General features: G+C 32.8%; 1 protein-coding gene across 2 annotated transcripts; it reads right to left on the reverse strand.

Annotated features, from left to right (window-relative positions):
- Positions 1–1,507: 1,507 nt before the first annotated feature.
- On the reverse strand, positions 1,508–15,068 carry LOC114314152 (serine protease SPPA, chloroplastic). Of its 2 annotated transcripts, XM_082866705.1 has the most exons (13): positions 14,467–15,068; positions 12,238–12,421; positions 10,112–10,249; positions 7,799–7,969; positions 7,623–7,726; positions 5,765–5,832; positions 4,890–5,056; positions 3,772–3,841; positions 3,261–3,415; positions 2,768–2,873; positions 2,501–2,588; positions 2,272–2,415; positions 1,508–1,961 (listed from the first exon to the last, which is right to left on the reverse strand). In XM_082866705.1, the coding sequence occupies exons 1-13, from the start codon at positions 14,938–14,940 to the stop codon at positions 1,728–1,730; spliced, it is 2,103 nt and encodes a 700-aa protein (XP_082722831.1). In that variant the 5' UTR covers positions 14,941–15,068; the 3' UTR covers positions 1,508–1,727. The 2 variants fall into 2 exon arrangements, with proteins under 2 accessions (XP_082722831.1, XP_082722832.1); XM_082866706.1 differs by lacking the exons at positions 3,261–3,415; positions 3,772–3,841.
- Between the last annotated feature and the right edge of the window lie 3,422 nt (positions 15,069–18,490).

The raw sequence follows: 18,490 nt of genomic DNA on the forward strand, positions 1-18,490 counted from the left end.
AGTATGAACATTCACACTGTCGATGTGAATATTATTATTAAGGATATTTTAATAACTATGTCACCTATATAACTTATTGGAACATAAGAAAATAATTTAGATTAAGTAGAATATAAATAAGTGAAAAAAAATTATGAATAAATACCCCTATAGTATTTCAAATATAATTGATTTATATAATGGGGTGTATTATTTGTGTGTTGGTGTATTACGAGATAACATGTCAATAATTTTTCGAAGGGGTGTTGGTATGGAGAAATTATTGGAAATCATCACGGGTCTTATTTTGATAAATCAAATCATTTATTATATATATATATATATATATATCAGTTATGAAAAATTAAATTGATTTAATAATTATAAATTTTCAACTTATTATATTTGTCTCCAAAAATATAAAAATAAATTGAATGTTTTATTTTCAAAAATAAACTTATCATTCATTTTTTTAAAAAACAGCCGCAATAAAATAAAAAAGTTATAATTATCAAATCAATCTAATTTTTTTTTTTTAAATGTAAACTAATGTACGAGCTTTTGTTAATGTTGCAAATTTAAATAATTATTAAAAGGGCTTAAGTTGTTGACAGTAGAGAAGTGATTTACGGAACTTGTGAGTAAATAAGTCTGATACATAAGACCTATTATCGCAAAAAATATAATCTAAAAGTAGGGCTAATTTTCTGACAGTTTTTTTTTTTTTTTGGTAAACGACACAAGGGGAGCAGAGAAGAACTTTCGAATTAGGGGCAAGGCTTTTTAGACTTTTGAGGTGCTTCTAGATTCACTCACATAATATCTTTTCACACTCATCTGCATTATGAATCTTGCATCTAACAAAAAACCCTTGTGTGTGTAGAAATATTAGATGAATGTAATTAGCAACTTCCCAGAGGTTTCACATATCCAACAGGGGAAAGACAACTTTAATATCAGAGACTTCAAAGAAAATTCTTGTAAGAAACCTCAACATTTGGAGTAGTCCTTTTTCTTTTCTTTTCTTTTCTTTTCTTTCCTTTTCTTTTCTTTTTTTTTTTTTTTTGGTGGTGGTCTGTGTGTTCGATTAATCGACTTTTAATCTGTTTTTATGATTGTCTGAAATGTTCCGGGTAAAAAGATATTCAGTTGCATCTCTATACCTGTCTAGGGAGGGTTATTTGGAGTTTTATGATGTGCCTTTGTAGTTTGTACTTAGGTCTAGGGTTGGTTTTCATGTGCTTGTTTACTCTACCAATCTACTATGCACTTCTATTATTCATAAGCCCCTAAGACCCACTCCGACGATCTGAACTATCTATTTTGTCGTGTTTTACAAAGTTAATAAAAAGTTCGACCTTTTTTTTTGCAACTTTTTGATTTTTTTGTGGCTTTTTTGTGTAACAAAGCTAAAAGGCCAAAAAAACTAGCTTTTTACCAAGGTTCCCAAAACGCCCCTTTGTAGGGTTGTGTGTAGATTATCCATAAAAAAATATCATATTGATCTGATATTCATGTACAAGTATAATTTTGAAAATAGCCAGAAGGATAAATTGCTCACCTCTCTTTGTTTCTTTTCTTTTATGTGGTGTACTCCACTCCCCTATAGTCAATCCTCTTGACATCAAGGTCTATTTACAATTTTTATCACCAAGAAATAACAAAAAGTGAATAATAAAAAAAAGTTGAAATGTATAAGAAAAATAACAGAAATTTAAAAGATAGAGACAATGGGTACCGCTCTGAGGTCAGAGTGAACTCAAGTAGTCTTTGATCAAATTCAAGAAACGGTTGCTGACATAAGAAGCTCCCTCCAGTTTTTGGAACATGATCCCATCCATCCGGGCTTGGACTCCATCGAATGACGTCAAGCCTTCTAGTAGTTCTCTTAACATCCTGTCCACTCCGACCAGAGAACTGCCAACGCCACTTAAGATTTCTGGTAGGGATGGGGATGGTCTGGACAGCTCGACAAGAGTAACCTGCACATTTAGGATACAAATCACAAAGCGGTAGAAGAAATTGATTTGGCCAGCTCACACAATCAATGTTAATGTAAAAGTTTTGAAAAACTAGCCATGAACCTAGTTCAGCATCTACAAATGGTCCAACAAAAAAACTACTAGTACTATTTTCTGTCCTAGAAGTTAGAAGGCTGTAGACTATCAGGGATCCAATACAAAGATCAAGACAATATAATGAACTTGAAATATTTACAAAACAAATAAAAAGCAGAGACTTTTATTCAAAGCACTAGAACAGTAAACTGAAACAAGTTATTAAGGAACCAACCCGTCTGTCCTGGGGTATACTAGCCTTTTGTTTTGCTATAGCAACAGCCCTAGAGATCCCACCAATAGCATCAACCAAACCTCGTGAAGCTGCATCTTTACCTGTCCAAACTCTCCCCTGTGCAAACTCCTCCATCTTTTCTACCTGCCAAAAAATCATTACAACTCTGATAAGCAATTGAAAATAGTACTGCACTTTTTTTTAGCTATACAATAATTGACTACCGTACAGTCATTGATCTTGACAATGCTGCTTTGTCTCGAAATTGTTTATACGCATTCTGTGCAGACTTGGCAAAAAGTTCTTCTTCATCTGGTCTGCAAGTTGAGTGTGATTAGTTTTTGTAAGTAGGCAGGAAAAGGGCTAGACAATACAGTTCTTGAGAAAATCAAATTTTAACTTCAATTGAAGTCATTGAGTGGAAAAATGCTTCCCATGTTCTTGTTTCAGAAAATACAAGTATATGTATCCTTAGCAACTCAATGGGGCTTCTTACCTAAATGGACGCTGTTCAGCTGCAGTAAGTTCAGCAAATCTTCCCCTTGATATGATCTCCTTATTAAAGCCAATCTTTTCATACAGTTTACCCAAGTTAAATTTCCCTACAAGTGCAAATACCTAAACATCAAGACATATAACCTAGGAAAACCTAAATAGGTTTCATCTAGTTCTTCTAGAAACATTAAAATTCTTAGAACAAATGTCATAGCATAAAACAAGTATTTGTCAACCTTTCAAAAACTATTGAATATCAATCATGATCTTTTGTTCCTATTACGTATTTATGATTCCATTTCCAGTGGTTCTAGACATTTAAGGTTTTGTTAAACCATTTGCTCACAAATTAGTTGAATTATAAAATCAAAAGAAGACCACGATCTGAAAATGTACATCATAGAATGCACATTCATCGATTTTTCTTTTGAATTCGTCAATTTTTTCACTTTTAAAATTATAGGAAACATAAAACTATGAGCTCCTAGGTTCACCTGTAACAACCCCAATCGATCCTGTCAAGGTAAGATTCTCTGCAACTATAGTCCCTGCAGCCATTGCCATGTAGTACCCTCCACTAGCCGCCACATCAGCCATTGATGCAATAACAGGTTTTGAGGCAGCCAGAAGTTTGATTTCCCTCCACATTCTGCACATAAACATCAACGCTGCTCAATCAACTATATGAGCTTGAGCATGTTAGAACTTCTCATATTTTTCTTTTGTTTTCCCTTTTTCCTATAATTTTCATTCCCTGCATGAGGAATATAAATAAATCTGTAAATGGAATTATAAACATGACATCCAAAACTAAATATAGAGAAAGAACACTGACATCTAAAATGATAATTAGATGAATATACTCAAATCCTCAATCATTCACATGTAAAACAAATTCCAATAGGTTTGGATGGTAACAGCCTTATACATGCCATCAACACATGTACATATCGTGTTTTTACTTGTTAAATTTCTACCATAATGATAGAACACCGCACTACTTACAAATCAGAAGCAAGAGCATCACCTCCAGGACTATCAATTCGGATGATAACAGCCTTATATCTTTTTGACTCTGGAATAAAAGATCAGCATTAGCTGGGGAAGGAGCACAATTATAGACAAAGGAAAAGCTAACTGAACACAGAAAAGTAATTAACTCAGTGAGCAGTAAAATATAGTTAGTAATGCCACAGCAATTCTTTAACCTATAAATCCAGTTCATCATTTAAATTCATGTCTTTCTTTATTTTGTTATTATTATTATTTATTTATTTTTAAGATCTCATGCATCTTGAATCCAGCATCAGTGCTGCAATCTTGCAACTACGTTTATTTTTCAATTCCATCATCATAATTAGGATTTGCAATTTAACTTGGAACTCAAGATTGAGTATTTCTTTCTCTTTATTCATCAGATTAAAACATCTGACCGTTTCCATTCAATAGGTCTCCAGGTACTCAAAACATTTTCGTGCAATTGATACTTCACTAACAAGATGGTGATCCTTTCATTTAATGAATTATTTGAAAATCACTTTGTCGTATCACACAAACACTGCAGTCACCAATAGATTCTTGTCACTATATATTTTCTCACACCTTTCTTTGTGTACTTCCTCATTACCAATAATAATTAACTATAGTATTTTAATTTTCTGGTTTCTTGCACATAGCCAAATCATTGAAACTGGTGTGCTTGTAGTCCAGAAATCATGTGCATAAAATGGTTCCATAATGCAAGCTCACTCGCAAGTTGATCTCTTACAGACTTCAAATTTGAGTGTTGCTCTTGAGATATTAAGTCAATCTATGCAGAAAAACCATTAAAGATGCGTCAAATTAGTTACATGTAGAGTCAAATTAGTGATAACAACATATTTTTAATGGATACTAACGGCAAGGGAGGTCCCTACCTACTTTCCAAACAATTCCAAAAAAGGGGGTTCCAAGCATCTTATTCCAAAACCTCAGGTGAGGAAGTGTAATTTTATCTACAACTTATATGCCATCGATTACTGGAATCAGGTCTAATAGCATTTCTGCATGCCTATTTTAAGGAATTTTATTTTCAAAGATGTGAACATGCCAAATTCAAGATCATAGTAGCAGATAAAACCAACCTCTTACGCTACGGATCTTCTCAATAAATTGCTCACTAGTAATACCCGAACCAGATACACTGAATGGACCCCGTACCCTACTAATGCTTCCGGAGGCTCTGATTATGACAATTTGATCTTTACCACCTGATAAACCAAGGGTCCATTTCCTAACTCTAGAGTATTTCCTGTAGTTGAAATGAAATAAATTCTTGTAAGCTCATGTCAGCACCTTGCAATGTCAATCACATTACATCAGTTCAACAATAGGACAAAGAAATTTAATTGTAGCACAAATGTTTAGATAAGCATATTACAAGGTGACTTAACATCAAAACTATGAAGAATACCTAAGAAAATTCAAAACTTAAAGACAGGTGAAGACAGTTAATGCTAAAAAAAGAAAATCAAATAAATAAAATAAAATAAAGGGGAAAAAGAAGGACTAATAGAGGGGATAAAAGTTTTAGGAAACATATTTTAGGTGCCAACATCATCTTTCGCATTCCAGTAAACTAGTTAGGAGAAAACTGATAAATTTCTGGGGGACTTTAATAGTACAGTCATTCAAACTTCAAATTAGAGAACTGAGTTGCACACTAGTCAAAAATCAGAAGCAATGAAGAACTTAGCAGGTTGAAATGTATTTGATATCAGGATCATTTTGCATTGAGAAACTGTAAAAAGGTGTACAGGTAATTCATTAGAATTCCCAACACATTAAATATCAACGCCATAAATTTATCATCCATCCATAACATATCTGCATCACTTAATGCAAGATTGCACAACTCTAAAGAACAGAAAATAACATCCTCCAGAAAGTAGTATCTCCGGCAGACAAAAAGACCTGCAAGCTGGCTGACCCATGAGAGAGGGGAAAGTAAAGAGACTACCTGTAATCAACTACTGGAAGATTCTTATCCTCCTGAAGTCCTAGTCTCTTTTTCAGCATCGAAATAACCTGTACAGGCTACCTATTAGGAAAGAGCTATCTGAAAATCATCATATCAATCAAGACAGAGAGGTTATAGTTTGGGCTTTAAATAGACGCTTTTACCCTAAGCTGGTGGTGGCAATTATATACATAACTGGTCATTTAGCGAACACTGATGGTTCACAAAAATGCTGAACATTAAAAACTTTGCCATGTAAACGCTTATACTGGCAGCATAAATATTTTAGGCCGTAAATCAGAATATTCATTGGGACACTACATGAAGCAGTCAAGATCATATAGCATTTGGACTAACATTCATACTTAAATTTACATAGCAGCCACTTTTGTCAAACCTTTTTTTGGATTAGATATTCCATGCATGCCATAAACAACAATCAATAAAATATCAAATATCATTTGCCATACAATCAATGTTTCAAAAAGCGGTGTTATGTGACGGTTGCGGCCATTACGTAACAGGTTGCGGTGATAAGCGCTACCCGTTACACCCGCTTTTGTGGTGTGACGGAAATTTACATGTGTAACGGCCATTTTGGTTTTACGTAACGGCTTGTTATACATCATTACAATATTCTGAATAACTTTCTTTCCAAAAACAAATCTTACAAAAAAAGAACAAATACTTAAGTGATCCAAACTCAAAGAAAAAGCCTTGTATGAATTTTTTTTCTTTATAATTTATAATTTATTTTTTAATTTTTATTTCATCACATTAGCATGTAACATAAAAAAATATATAAACATTGGTTGTATTTATTTTTATAATCATTTCATTTAATATTTAATTGTAAATATTTTTTATTTTATTACTATAATGTGTTGTCTAAAAAATGTCTTTCAAAAAAAATCAGTAGCTCAAAATTAATTTTTGCTTATGGCACAATTTTTATTTTTATAATCATTTCATTTAATACTTAATTGTAAATAATTTTATTTAGTTAGCTGTAAATTATTGTCTAAAAAAATATCTTTTAAAAAAAAAAAATCATTAGCTCAAAAATAATTTTTGTTTATGACACAATTTTTTTTTTATAATCATTATATTTAATAATTATAAATATTTTTTATTTAGTTAGTTCAGGTATTGATCAAAAATAATTTTATAGACATTTAAAATCAATTATTGTCATTAACTATTGAAATAAAATATAAAAAGTTCCTTTTATAATGATTTAAAAATATGAAATATATTGGATCATACTTAAAAACTAACAAAAGTTTGATCAAAATCTATTTTAAACCCTAATAAATGTGATTTTGAAAATATATATATGTGTGTATCGGTAAATTTTTTTCAATTATGCGAAAAATAAAAAGATTCACGGTCTCGGTTACCGCAACTGTTACGCTACGACTTTTACACCTTGCAACTGCAACCATGCCACCGCAACCGCTTTTCGAAACCTTGCATATAATCTAAAAACTCATATCTTTTAGTTACAAAAACATCTATAAAAAAAATCTAATTTAATAACACTCTCAAACTTCAAGCATTTCTATATTTGATCAGCATAATGACCCAGATAAGACGTGAACTCAAGAAAATAAATCCAAAAAACATCATCAAATGGTGTAAAATAGAAAATTTCACTAGTGTAAACTCTTGTGGATTAATTGATGCTTTTATTCCCATACAAATTTCGAACTAAATATATTTATAACTCAGGAACCCACCATTGGCTAGTGGTGCTGTCTTACTCTATGGATGTCTAAATTTAATGAACTGTTACAGGATATAAACCATTTCTCTAACAAAAATTTCATGCCAAAAATCTGGAAACTGATTTATGTACCTCATCATCATACTTTATATTTGTAATCCATCCATCTTCTTTCAGCCTCTCTACTTGGAAAACTCCCTCATTAATGAAGTGCTCAATATCTTCTCTTTTCTTTCCTGTATGAGAATTTAGGAACCCCATAATTAAGTTTAAACCTTAAACATCATGCCAGGGCACAAGAAACTCACCTGTGGTAACAGAAATTTCATCCAGCCAATTCCCATAAATATTATCAAGCAATGTAGTCAGCATCTCGCAGTTTTCTTCAGACATACTTTTGCGTGCCAGTTGATCCCCAGCACTTTTGTATTTCCCAATTCTTTGCACTTGTGGTTCAACTCCAACTTTCTCAAGAACACCTGCAAAACAAATTTTTATACCACTGCACCACGGTTATAATGGAACCATGAGACATAGGTAATGCAAAGTACAGCTGCATTTTGCACATAGAAGTAACTTCAGCTACACATTCTCACAAAATAACCTACGATAAATAGATAGAAGTAAAGTTAATCCATATATGCATCTGTTACCATAAAGTTACACATCCTGACAGAACTCACAAAAAATGCAGTGTGTTTCAAACATATTTTAAAGGGCACAACAGTCTAAACCTATGAAGCACGGATACCTCCCCGGAGGTCACGTACGAGTGTCCGACACGTGTTGGACACGGACACACTCTGGACACATGTCGGACACACTGGGACACCCTATGGACAAGTAGGGACACGCTGCGACCATGCTAGGAACACACTGCAGACACATTAAGGACACAATGAGGACTATTTGTTTAAAAAAAATTGTTTTTTTTACATTTTTACTAAAATAGCATACCTAAGGCTGATAAATTTGATAAAATTAAATATTTAAAAATATGACATATAATAAATATACAAGATATATGTTTTGCATGTGTCCCCAACGTGTCGTGTCTTGCATTTTTTGAAAATTTACACGTCCGTGTTGTGTCCATGTCCGTGCTTCTTAGGTCTAAACCAAGGTTCTAAAAAGCGGTTGTGGTCGCCGAAACAGTGGTGCGGTTGCGGTTGCGGTTGCGGTTGCGGGGTGTAAAGGTTGTAGCGTAACAGTTGCGGTAACCGGAACCGTAAATTTTTTTATTTTTCTCACAATTTGAAAAACAAATTACCGATACGCACATTTTTTTTCCATGATCATATTTATTGGGTTTTAAAATAAATATTGATCAGTTTTTGTAAATTTTTAAGTATGATCCAATATATTTCATATTTTTAAATCACTATAAACTGAGTTTTTTATATTTTATTTTAATAATTAATAACTTTATATTAAACAAAAAATCAATCACTAACTATTATATATAAAATACCCAATGACAAAAATAAGAGAATAAATAAGAGCCTAAATATATAGATAGACACAAACAAACAAATGATTGAGTGATAGCAGCTGAATAGAATAGCATAGGTTTTACAGCTTCAACAAATTAATAACATATTCTTCATCTTCTCTCTCTCTCTCTCTCTCTCGCTCGCTCTTGCTCCTCTATCTTCCGTCTTCATCTTCCCTCTTCTCTCTCTATCTCTCTTCCCCCATTTTCAATTTTTTTTTTGTGTTTTTTCGAAAGAAGTAGTTCGGAACCGTTACGTAACGGTGCATAACAGACCGTTATGGCACTGTTACGACCGCTATGGCAGCCGCTACGGCCGATATACCTATGAATCTCAATCACACTACAAAAGCGGCGGTAACGGGTGGCGGTAACCACCACAACCGTTACGTAACGGCGTTACGTAACAGTTGTGGCCGCTTTTTAAAAAGGTGGTCTAAACACATTCAAGGACTTTAGACTCATCTTGCATAGCTGAAAATAGCAGTCAAGAAAATTTATGTACTACTTGGTAAGTCACGTCCCAAAAGCATATGGTGATAAAAAATGAGCCCAATAATATATATAATGTACTTCATGATGTAGGCTTCACAAGCAATATTAGGTTTTATGATGAATAATCACATGGAATGTAATGTATACAACTAAGATCAACCATATGATCTGTCCCACATTACAGTAACAAAACAATGCACAATGGTAACATGAGTAGTTGAAAGCAACCATTAAGAGAGACAAAATAATTAGCAGTAAAGAAAGTCCATATGATTTTTAAGAGTTAAAAACCATCCACTGTGTCAATTATAAGCCATTTAGTCTGAAACAATCTTCATGGTAGGATTTAGTTTAGTCACATCAGTAAGGCCTCATTTGGGAAGGGAATATTTTAGCCAGAAAACCAAAAAATTACTATAAGTTGTCACATCACTTTCTCTACTTTTTTGCATATCTTTTCGTAAAAAGTCAAAAAGTTACTTAAATAGTCTATTTCCAAACGAGGCCTTACATGTACAGGAATGCAAGCAATTGATTCCAGATCCCACACACATCAAAGCAAAATGAATGGCTAGAATAAGCGGACATTTTACATTTGTCAAATGAACTTGAAACCTGTGACAGAACAAGTTACCTCCAAGGAATGATGCTTGAACTGTCAAACCATACAAAGCAAAATAAGCACTTGGAGGGACAAATAGCTCATCACAAGCAGAGGCAAGGTAATACTCTTTCTCTCCACATGCAGGGACATAACCCACAACGAATTTTCCTGCAAGGTATTTACAAATGAAGTCAAAGATCCAAATACATGAAATATTTTTAAAAGACTAAGTAGCACACACATAGACATACGACACGAATGTGATATAATGCTGATACACCAACACAATAACCCCCAAAAACTAGGATACAGACAACGACATAGCAATATATATAATTCAATTATATTCATATATATACACATGCATATCAACTTTTTGAAACAAATATATACATTTTTTATCTTCCAAATTTCTTTAATAAGAATTTAATATTGTAGAAGATACAGCTTGACAAACTCATTTAGATAATTGTGCTCTGTATGCTATTACTTATATTGCTTGCTCGACTTTCTATGGCCATATACAATATTAAACATTCTTAAGAAAGGAAAGGTTAAACACTTGAGGGTGCAGTTATCATGATCTAAAGAGGGTTAAACATGGCTCCCATTAAGATGTTCCCTTTTCACTACATAAGCTATGTTTTCATAAGCATCTGATGTTGCCATCCAATTGTTTATAATAGTGCTATGTTCTAATTATGGACAATTTCACAAGGTGTTGGGCCCATAATGAAGATCATGGAAAGAAGAAAAATAGCAAATCTGGAATTTCACATGAAACACATTTAGGGTATCAAGAATTAAAGATTTGGAATAATTTCAAGTGTTCATGTCACTATAGTAGGTTTTAGTAATTAAAGGTATAATAGTAATTCTAGTAATTGTTGGGCATGGGTTGTAGGGGTCGCCCATGAATTTTATTTTGGGTCAAGTTATTAAATGGGTCTTTATATGGATTTTATTATGTCTAAAATAATTTTACCGGTCACAAGTCCAAGTTTCCTATTTTGATATTGAAATATAACTAGAAGTCATTAAAATTTCCTATTATAATTGAAGTAGAATTGGAAGTTAAAGTTGGTCTAGAATATTAGTAATTGCTGAATATTTTTAGTTTCTAAATTTGAGTTATAGTCCTTATAGAATTAGGAGAGTCTTTAACCTATAAATATATGTGTAATTTCAATGATTGGAGAAAAGTTAATATTATGAAAATTAGAGATTATATTTGTGTGATTGGCCTATCCCTTGTGAGGGTGAAACATCTCTCTCTCTCTCTCTCTCTCTCCTCTTCTTCTATCCAGCAAGATTATTGTTCACATCACTATTCACAGTGCTCACAACAGCCACCCGACAGCCCCTAACCACTCATGTTTTCATTCCCAAAACCCTATCCTTTTACAAACCCTTAAACTTCTATTTCTTTAAATACTTTTGCAGCAACAAAATCCCACCAAATCCAGCCCTATAAGTCTATTGTTGCTGCTGCTGCTGCTAGTATACTTAAACTGGGTACACTATTTGTAAGAAAGTAATCCCTACTCGTCCTACATCAGCCCATGTCTAAGGAGTGTCCACAACGTGTTGGTTATGAGATAATGTAACAAGGCACCTTCTTAGATGTGTTTGTGCCTCTTAGACAAAAGATTTCATTCAGATATACAAAACTAACATATTGTGAGGGAGATAAAACATGACTTCATGTTTCAAAAAGCTACTCACTTCCAAGATTATAAGATATAAATACAACACTCCATATCCAGGAAACAAGGCATTTCCAAACAAATAAGCTTGGAATGCTATAGAATAAAATGTGAGAAGAACCATTAGAAAGAGTCATAAAGAAGTCTACTATATAATCATGCTCAGCAAGTGATTCTATGGCACTTTTGCTCACAAATTTGACAGAAATATATGTGATCTAGCTACATATGGCCATGTCAATCTATACATTCGGATGTGTTCAATATGACTAGAGACTCGTACATGCAGTTATGATTGTTGAATTGGCAGGTCTCCTGGGATTTATCAACTTTTTTCTCAATCTAAAATGCCAACAAGCCAGAGAAGGACCAAAGGTTCAACATAGGGAAGCAAGAAACTTACCATAGATTTCAAGTACTCCAAATAAAAATGTCAAATAATAATGATACCTGATTTCTTAAAATCTAGCATATGCCTCCGGATTTCTTCGACTTTACCCCACCCGCAATTCAAGGGTTCAATGTGGAGATAGATACCAGAGATACGAGGATCATATGCGGCTTTTATGAAATTTTCACAAATTTGAGGTAGAGATAGTCCTGAAGAGAAACGACTCTTTAGCTGATCAGATATCTGAAAATTATTAAAAAAGATAAAAAAAAATGAGGGAGACAAAGAAGTAAATAAATCTCATCTCCATCACCAAATAGAGCATCAATATCTAAAAATTTATATGCAGGAAAGAAGAAAACAAACAAACAGAGAATCTGATAAATAGGAATAAACTTGATAACTTGAATTTTAGATCATTAAGAATTGTTTGAGTCTGAAATGGATCAAAGCTCTCATGGACTTATCAAGTACTTCAATGATCCCACTATGCACTCAACATCACAAACAAGAATGGTAGTCTTATGGTTAATTACCCAAATTGAGTAACGACACTTTGATTCAAACCTAAGGCAGCATAGTTTTATGCTATTGCTATCATTTACAATAAGGTTGTAAGTACTGCTTACTATTGGTTAAGTGGGCTCTGGTTTCAAAAGAACTATGTGACACAAAAAATTGGTGAAACCATGCCAAGTAATATGGATGGTCACAATATGACAGCATATGTATAAAGAACACCAACTATGATCCTAGATAATTGATGTAGCTGAACCAGAAAGTTCAACCAAGATAATGTTGATCTTAGCTGAGTTAATCAAGTTCACTACTATTTTCTGTTCATAATACATACAGGTTTTAGTTGACATTTGTATTTCAGACAATACAGAGTAAGAACCAGGCCAACTCAGTTGGCCACTCAGGAGATCAATCCCTACTAAAGACAAAGATTGATTACTTCTGAGCTTTTCCTCAGTTCACACCATTTTGTCTGTTCACATATCCACTATCAAACAAAATCAACTGTTGAAATATCAACTACAGAACAAAAATTCATGGTTCACAAATATCAATGATGAAATGAAAAAATGGTGTGAACTTTAGAATTTTTGTGATGTGAAGCTTTCATGTGTTGGTGTACTATGATTGTCTCCTAATGTATATATGTATATTTTTTGATAAATAAAGACTAACCATTTTATTAGAGAAAATGCATCAAGATGATGCTCACAAATATAACCACAAACCAGCACTACTGTGAAACCTACATCTAAACAAATAAAGAATCAATAAATCCACCAAAGAAAATAAGTCGAGAACCACGCTCCCCAACACCCAATTATACAAGACCGCCCAGAAAAAATACTTCAACCGAGGCACAGAAACCTCTATCCCGTGAAAATCTGCCAATTACATTCTAGCCAAACCAGCCACATCAAACACAACGTTGCAAGATCCCAAGCCTTCCAACCTCTCTTTCCTACCCAGCCCCCCTTCCAACTGCACAAAACATCCTTAACATGCCCCAATTGCACCCAATACAAACCAAACACAGAAAAAATTTAACCCCCAGAAATTGTTGTCTCCTAATATTTGTTAATGTGCATTGCTATTCGGGTCCAAAAATTAGATTCACTTTTCAAACCTAATGTGGCAATCAATAAGGATATCTACGGCAATGCTCTCTCGTATTTTTTTAATTATCAACTAATCATATCACGTACACATCACTGAGTTTCTAAATAGGTCTACAAAGCAGAGTCATATATGGCCTCATTTGGGAACAGGTTATTTTAGTATCTTTTTGATTTTTTGGTTAAAATATGAGGTAAAAAAAAAATTAGTATATTTTGGATAACTTTTTTACATTTTACGAAAAAATGTGTAAAAAGTAGACAGAAAAGCGAACCTTTAACTTTTTAGTACAAGTTATTAAGGTTTTTTTTTTTTTAATAACTTTTTTTTGACAAACAGCCACTTACCAAAGGAGGCCTATCTTTTCCTTCCTTAATAATCTCCAACAAATTGAAAAAAAAAAAAAAACAAAAACAAAAAAAAAACAACAACAACATAACTGACAACAGTAATCCACTACCATATAACTGAAATATATTCAATCCAATTATTATCTTGAGTAATGCTAGAGTTTATCAAAAAATTTATCAAATATCTTTACATGAGTATGAGACCCACTTGATTTTTTTGATAAAACTTTTGAAATTCCTAGCATTTTGCTATTATCTTTAATGCAAACTTTCCTAAATTCATCATAGTAAAGCAATGCTAACCTGCCCACGCAACTTCATATTAAGAACACTGCCCTTGCGAATGCGCTCCCACGGAAACGCAAAAAGCATTCGAAGCTTCACCACAAACTTCCTCCACGCACCAAACTCCTCAAATTCAAACTCACCGCTCGGATACACATCATCCGAGCTCCTCACACTTCCATTACCACCATCGCCCGGAGTTTCAGAAGAATTAGGGTCTTTCTCTTTCTCAGCCGATACTTGGTCCTTTTTGGCCTCGGAAGACGAATCGAAAGCTCGAATTGAGAGGTTTCGGCGAGGACGTGAATTGGAGAGAGATTGGAAGAGAGGTTGAGGGGGGTTTGAGAGGGAACTGAAGAGAGAGAATTTGGAACGGAGAGGAGAGAGAGAGGGAGTGAGGAGAATCGAAGGTGGAGATGAGGAGAGAGTGATGGAAGAGAAGCTCCGGCGGTGGATGGAGGTGAAGTGAGAAGTGTGTAGAAGCTTCGACATTGCCTCTCTCTTTCTCTCTCTAAAACACTCAATTGCAGAGTGAGATGAGAGAGATAGAGGAAGAAGAGGCTTAGAGGCTAACGTTTTCCTTTGTTTCTAACGACAAGGCTACGTTAAGTCCACGTAGTCGTTTGTGCATCAAAAACAGTTGGGAAATTTTTTTTAAAAAAATAAAAAATAAAAAATGATTCTAATAACCAAATTAATTTTTAAATTTTAAAATGTTTATTTGTTTTGTTTATTTTAATTATGTGAAATTGATGGAGAAATAAACATTTTAATTATTAAATTCAATAAAAATAATATTTTATATATGTTTACATTTGTTTTAATAGTTAAAATATATTTTTTTGCCAATTTTATTTAATAAAAATAAATAAATAAATAATTTAAATTAAAAATAAATTAAAAAATAATAATTTAAATAAACAAAATTAAAATTTTAAGATTAGAAGGTTTAAATTCTGAGATTTTTTTTGTAATCGTCCCAAAACAGTTTGGTTCGACGGGGAAGATAACCCTGACAATCCGCATCGTGCCGGCTAAGAAGTAGAAAACCTGATGGACACTATTTTGAATGGGCCAGGCCGGACTAAAATGTGGGCCAAATTTTTAATCCCAAACTCCATCTAGCCATGTTAACTTGGGCCGAGATTTGTATTGAGTTTTTGTTTTTTTAGAAAACTTATCCATAAATCCCATATACAAAGTTCAAAACTCATCTAATCTCAAACAAAATATTTGTATCAATTAGTTCTATATATTATTAATTGTTATCAAAAAATCCTATTCTTTTTTTTTTCTTTTTTTTTTAAATTTACAGATGCTGTTACATCTACTACTGTCGGACTTCCGTCAGACGGGTCACCAGAGACTCGCCGGAATGTTTAACATCACCGGGAAGTTGTCGGAGTATAGCCGGGAAGTCGCCGGAAGTTCACCGGACTGTTATGAATGCCAGTGGAAGTCACCGAAATGTCCAGAACGTTCACTGAACGTTAAAAACATCATTGGAGACTCACCGGAATATTCAAAATATTGTTCAAAAAAAAAAAAGAACAAATGGAGAAATTAGAGCGAAAAAACATAGTAAAATGTGCTAAATATTGATAAACTAAAAGAAAAAAAATGTAACGACAAAAAACAATAACAATGGGAAAAGCATATGTTATTTTTCAATTTTTGTAAAGGTTAAGCAAATAATCTCCAATATTGATCAAACTGAAAAGCAAGTTTTGAAACTGTAAAATGTTATAATTTTAGAGTAAAAATCTATTAAGTATTTATCCTTATTAATTAAACTAAAAAACATGTTATAAACTGCAAAATTTTACAATTCTAAAAAAAGTTATGAAACTGCAAAATTTTACAGTTCTAAAGAATGTTATGAAACTGTAAAATTTTACACTTTTAAACCATGATTCGTTCCAGTACCAAAAAAAATTAAAACTGTAAAATTTTACAGTTTTCACCGTCTGTAACTAATACTCGAAAACAATTTATTCAGAATTTGAAAATTTTCTCCATTAAAATAGAAAAATAGACTTGTGTAATAGAGAAAAGGTAGAAAATTTGAGAAATCGAAGGAAATAATAGATATAGAAAGAATATTATACTCCGGCAACTATTTTTTATTTTGATCTAGTCAGATCTCATGTAAATCTACTCATCAAATTTGAGTAGATCTACTCATTTTCTTTGCCGTCGGTGAGGATGAAGTCGCGAGTTGATGTCAATGGTTGGTGGTTACCGGCGAACCCCAATCAATGGTTATCGTTGGTCACAAGTGACTATATATTAGAAAGAGAAAGACAATAAGAAATGTGTGATCACCGGTCATCATTCATGACAAACAAAATGAGAGGAAAACGCAAAAAAAAAAAAAAAAAGAGAGGAAAACGTAAAGAATGAGGCAAAAAGCTGAAAGAGAGAAAGAGAGAGGAAAAGTAGAATTTTTAGATCTACTCAAAAAATTATTAAATTAAATAATATACACATATTTCAGAGTAATTTTCTCTTGTTTTTTCCCTCAATTTGAATCTATCTAAGCTTACCCCAAGTCTCATTCCAATCAAATCAAATGCATTCAAAAAGGGTCCTATCTTTAAAGAGATTTTTATAAAAGAAATAAAAAATATTTATATTTTTGTTTCTCTGAGTGGAACTACTACACCCATGCTGGAGCCACTTCTTTTGTTGTTTTATGTAGACAGGTTGTCCAAAAATGGCTTGTTGTCCAATATTTGGGTGATTTGAAAAGTTTGTTAAAAATTATTTTTTTAATTTTTTTATCTTTTTACGTGTAAAAAATGTGAGAGGTAATGTGACCTAAAATTAGTCAAAAGTTAAAAGTTAACTTTGAACTAGATTGCCAAATGCATGAAGGTAGTAGTGTTCTACCACATTCCACAAGTATCTCACGTAATTATTCAACAAATATCTCGAGTAATTATTCAATAATCTCAATATATCAATATTTGATTTTTTTCATTATTAAAGTTTTGATCGCTGAAGTGTTGCGTTTAATGAATTTAAACGATGAACTCTTCCATGAAACCACTATGTGATTTAAAGGAGTTTGGGTTCAAGTATATGAAATGTATTGTAAATTTGTTTTTAAAAAAATAAAATAAAAGGAAAATCACCTTTATTGATCAATTGATTGTTTACTTTTTTTTAATTTTTTTAGTTATTTTTTAATTCAAGACAAACAAATTCTTACTTTTTTTATCGATTTTACCTCATGTTAAACAAAGTCTTGGATGATGTTTGTTTAGGGATTCAGTTTTTTTCCTCACTGAAAAAGGTAGGAGTGGGTAATCAACGCATGACAACTCTTCTAAGCGTGATTAAAGAATTCCCTATACATCTTAGAAGAGGCGAATAGAAGGAATTTAGATAGATTTACAAATATGAAATTTGAGAGATCCAAAATCATTCCTTCAAGATGGACTGAGTCAGTGACCTATTAATAGGCATGATTCCCAATCTAAATATTTAAGAAGGAACCATCTCCCCATGCATAATGGGAATTACTTATTGATTCAATACTCTTATGTGAGTAAGATTTTATTAGTCAGATTCTAACTATTTATAGAAATTCTGATATTCCCATCCTAATATATACAAATTCACACAATAATAGATTAACCTACCTCTCTCTCTCTCTCTCTCTCTCTCTCTCTCTGTGTGTGTGTGTATATGAATACTGTGTGGCCTCCTGGTGTGCATGTGCTTGCTCAACTGTGGAGAGTGTATTAGTGTTGGAATATATTCTAAAGCTGTAGAGGAACATGTCACAAAGCTTAGCTTAGCTATTGATAGATACATGCATTTAAAAAGCTAACGACTATTACATTTCTTACACTGAAAACACATCACAGATATAGTCCATAATATGGCTCACAGCTCATGCTAAGTTGCTAACAACATACAAAAACAACCCTAAGTTCATGTTTGGTTCATTCGAATGATTATGATCAGGAATATGGAATGGTTATTTCTTGGCCTTGCAACAGTGAATGACGATTTCATTTTCAATGTAAACATG

The sequence above is a fragment of the Camellia sinensis genome, chromosome 4 (genome assembly GCF_055761805.1).
Source record: "Camellia sinensis isolate YWXY chromosome 4, ASM5576180v1, whole genome shotgun sequence".
Lineage (NCBI taxonomy): Eukaryota > Viridiplantae > Streptophyta > Magnoliopsida > Ericales > Theaceae > Camellia > Camellia sinensis.